We start from the raw sequence: 4,602 nt of genomic DNA, 5'->3' as shown, positions 1-4,602 counted from the left end.
ATAGATAGGGTTTTCCCCCATGTTGCTTCCCTTTATTATACTGAACACATGATTTAATCACTCTCACTTCCCCCCAGATGAAAGAAAATCAAAGAGAATCGTGTTTACTTCTACTCTCCCCCCCCCCCCCCCAGATACACAAAAATGAAAACAGCCACCAACATCTACATCTTTAACCTGGCCGTGGCTGACGCCCTGGTCACCACCACCATGCCCTTCCAGAGCACCGACTACCTGCTCAGCTCCTGGCCGTTTGGCGAGATAGCGTGCAAAGTTTTCATCTCCATCGATTACTACAACATGTTCACCAGCATCTTCACCTTGACCATGATGAGCGTGGACCGATACGTAGCTGTGTGTCACCCTGTTAAGGCCTTGGATTTCCGGACCCCCGTCAAGGCCAAGATCATCAATGTTATCATCTGGGTGCTGTCGTCGGCTGCTGGGATCCCTGCCATGATACTGGGCAGCACCAATACTAATAACGGTATGACCATTTCATGCACTGGTATGACCCTACCTCTGTTCTTTATCTATTTTTATATGGTTTTTTTTTTGGTTATATTTCAGTTTATTTATAGTCTGTCTGCTGTAGAGACAAATTACCTTGTTCTGTACTAAGGAGACTAATATGCGATTTCATGCTAAAAGCTCTATATAATTTACAGCTACTTCTCATTCAATGAACAGGGTGTTCTATAGGTCTGAGGACAGCCTATTAGCTACTTGATTTGCTGAAGCTATGACAGAGAAAATGGGTCTTCCTTTAGAAAGGTTATAATAGAAGAACATATTTTCTTTCAGCAAATGTCTGAAATTCATCTTTACAATGAAATTCTATTGAGTACAAGACACTTTATCCAAAGACTTGCTCATGAATCTAATTCTGGACTTTAGTTTCCTCAATTGACAACTTTTATGCATCACAGGATCTCTCTCACATTGTCATTTCTAAGCCATGCTGGTGGCAGGACAGGAATTTAAAGGAGCCCAAAAGGATCATAATCATAATCAAATACACAACGAAGGATAAAATAGCATGAAATTTTTTTTCAAACTATGTCTACTGAGAACATAATACACACCACTTTATTAGGGACACCTGCTGAGCTGGACCTCTGTTTGCCTTCATAGTTGCCTGAATTCTTAGTGGCACAGATTCAAAAATACGCTGGAAACATTCAGAGATTTTGGTCCATCTTGACATGATAGCACTAGGCAGTTGCTGCTGGCCATTTGAGCACAGCGAACACATTGTCATTTTCAAGAAATCAGGTTGGGATGATGGTATTGTGTGTTATCCTCCTGGAGGCAACCATCAGAAGATAAGATAAGATAAGATAAAATAAGATAAGATAAGATAAGATAAGATAAGATAAGATAAGATAAGATAAGATAAGATAAGATAAGATAAGATAAGATAAGATAACCATTATTAGTCCCACATGTGGGAAATTTGTTAATGACTACACCGTTGGTTATAAAGGGACAGTTGTTCAGGAACAATAATAAGGTAGACTGAGGTGTTTAAACAATGCTCAGTTTGTGCTAAGGAGCCCAAAGTGTGCCAAGAATATATCTCTCACCTCAATACCCCACCAGTACCCTGAAACGTTGATACAAGGCAAGATTATGCTTTCATGTCATTTATACCAAACTCTGACCCACCAGACTCACCAGTTTTTTCAGTCTGCTAGTGTCATGCATATTGTCACCTCAGTTACCTGGTCTTAGCTTGCAGGAGTGGTTGCATCGGTGGTCATTTGAATTACTGTCTCATCAGATCAAAGCAGTCTTTTCTTTCTCCTCTGACCTCTGACATCAAAAAGCATTTTCACCCAGAGAATTGCAACACATTGGATATTTTCTCCAATGTGTTGCAAAAATATTTATGAGATATTTTCTCATAAAACAAGCCATGGTTGTCCCTGAAATTCTCAATGAAACAGCATGTTTAAAGTCACTTGTCTGCATGTCTAAATGGTGATCAGCTGATTATATATTTACATTAACAAAGAGATAAACAGCTCTATCCAAACAAGTGGCTTGTGAATGTAAAATGTCTGAGAAACTAAACAGTTTTTCATGGTGTTTATGAATGTATTTTAGTGTTTTATAGCCAGACTTTAATGTTTACAAACAGTTTAACTGACCTAAATCGGGTCGGTTAAATTTTAACCCAGTAAAGCCAGAACTGGGAAATAATTTCTAGAAATATTCAATTTGTTTTTTAAACTGGAGTGTTTAGAGCCTTCTGACAATTAAAAAGAAAAACAAAAAGACTTTACATACCTATTTGCATATATGACTTTTAATCATATTCACTACATCCAGCATTTTTGTGAAATGCATTAGGTGTTCAGGGGGGGAAAGAAATCGCACTGACGATGGAGGTCTCAAAAACTCACAATAACTCATGTGTCAGATATAAAGCATTTGGAGTTACAGGGTTAAGTCATATGTTTTTTTTACTGCTATTAATGCCCTGAGAGTAACACTTCCTTCATATCCATCATCTTCATGCTAATAAACACAAGAAAACCATTCACTAAACATCTCTATGCAATTTTAAAGATGTCAATTTGACATGTAACTTTGAACATGTCAATCTGACATTAGCATGTCATTTTGAGCATTTCCTGCTGTGTGTTCCTATAACTGCATTCTTCTGTAACTAACAGGGACTACAGAGTGTGCTTTACAGTTCCCTGATCCCTACATCTACTGGGACACGCTGATGAAGATCTGTGTCTTCATCTTTGCATTTGTGGCACCGGTCATCATTATAACTGTCTGCTACACTCTGATGGTCATGAGGCTGAAGAGCGTGCGGCTGCTGTCAGGCTCACGCGAGAAGGACCGCAACCTGCGTCGCATCACCCGTCTGGTGCTGGTGGTGGTCGCCGTCTTTGTGGTGTGCTGGACACCCATTCACATCTTCATCTTGGTCAAGACGCTGTCAACAAATGTCCCCGAGACCACGGCTGTTATGGCCGCCTACTTCTTCTGCGTGGCGCTGGGCTACACCAACAGCAGCCTTAACCCCATCCTCTATGCTTTCCTGGATGAGAACTTCAAGAGATGCTTCAGAGACTTTTGCTGTCCCAGAACACAAGGACAAGGTGACTGTCATGGAGTGAGCCGTGTGAGAAGCACTCTGCGGGATCATTCTTGCCCTGCAGAAGCTCGGGGAGGCGTAAAGCAAGCCAGGCCCGTATGACTAGCCATGGACATGTCCTCTATGCCCTATCAGAGCTGGGAGGACTCCAATGAGCTGGGCTTAACTCAAATCACTACAGCTATCTGAGATAAAAGCCAGAGTCAGGGCCAGATTTTTAGCTCTGTATCCAGCACGTTGGTCAAATAAGCCAAAAACATGTTCACTTAAAAGATTAGCCTGGTGCTAATCTATGTTTTATTCTTACTACACAAATCCCATGAAAAGGCCACAACCAACAAAGATTGGAGCTTCTAATTTTCTGTACGCTACTCTGCTGCAATGAATGAGTCACTAAAGTCGCTAAAAAGTATTAATTCCTCACTAAAAATAGTCACCAAGGAATACACTTCAGTCGTGTTGGAGACCACAGAACACAGATAATTAAGCCTTAAAAGAATGAACTGTATGTAATAGTACACAGAGACGACTTAAATTTTTAAAAGATGCACAGACATGAATAGGCTTCAGTTCAAGTTATGTAAAAAAAATTCTTGACAGAAAGATGAACCTGTTGGTGGTTTTGATATTTAAGTATAAAAGAGTTTAAAGTCCCACTCGCAAGTTTATCATTATAAGCGTGATGTTACTTTTTTTATTGTGTTTTTTTTAATCATCTTTTTAAAAAGAAATCATTTCCAAAGGATAGTGGGATGGATCATCATTATGCCCATGCTAAATAGTGATAAGACGTCTACAGGCAAAATACTACATTAATCAGAAGTCTTTTCAGAAAGCCATATTATTTGCCAGAAAATTGCATCAAAAATATAACACTGACCCCACAAACACACTCAAGAAGTCCAGGTCTGTGAAGTGGATTTGCAGTACTCCTTGTATCCTTAAGCCTTAATGCAAAAATAAAATGAGTTAGTTACAAACAGGATAACAACTAAGACAAAAACCCATCCCTGTCTAGTTGCTGTGAATGTGGAAATTAGCTACAGAAATTGAAATCATTATTTTTACTGCAAACATTAAAGTCGAGTCCCAAAAGGTTGATTCTGTTCATCTGGACGCAGCGTTTTCAGTGGGAGAAACATTTCGTCACTCATCCAAGAGACTTCTTCAGTCTCAGCTGACTTTAGGTTTCCCCAACCTAATAAACAGTACATTTGCACAATGACTGAAACTAGCCCAGTGAATCAACCTGTTGGGATTTAGTAACTTGATGCATGCATCAAGACATTAAAGTCAGGTATTTTGACACCGCAGTCTGTGGAGAACTACTCGCTTTTGGAGACTGCCTCGAGTGGCCAATTGAGGAAATGCAATTTTTGCACCTTTTCACATTGTTGATGGCAACACTGCAAAGATGAAGCCAGATGTTTAAAGAAGATAAACACGTTTTTTAACTAGACCTGTAAACTGTCTGGGCTTTCATA

The 4,602-nt window shown here is 39.7% G+C and overlaps 1 protein-coding gene across 1 annotated transcript in view; it reads left to right on the top strand.

The window, feature by feature from the left end:
* The window catches only part of oprk1 (opioid receptor, kappa 1), a 5,363-nt gene extending 1,118 nt beyond the window's left edge, over positions 1-4,245 (top strand). Inside the window, exons 3-4 of the mRNA XM_005742506.2 lie at positions 135-487; positions 2,682-4,245. Of these exons, the coding sequence (XP_005742563.1) occupies positions 135-487; positions 2,682-3,220 (892 nt within the window). The 3' untranslated portion in view covers positions 3,221-4,245. The remainder of the gene's footprint in view (positions 1-134; positions 488-2,681) is intronic.
* Positions 4,246-4,602: the final 357 nt, after the last annotated feature.

This window comes from Pundamilia nyererei, unplaced genomic scaffold, assembly GCF_000239375.1.
Source record: "Pundamilia nyererei isolate P.nyererei 1_Seehausen unplaced genomic scaffold, PunNye1.0 scaffold00121, whole genome shotgun sequence".
In the NCBI taxonomy this organism is placed as follows: domain Eukaryota; kingdom Metazoa; phylum Chordata; class Actinopteri; order Cichliformes; family Cichlidae; genus Pundamilia; species Pundamilia nyererei.
The sequence above is the reverse complement of the archived record's forward strand: the minus strand, read 5'-3'. Positions and strand labels throughout refer to the sequence as shown.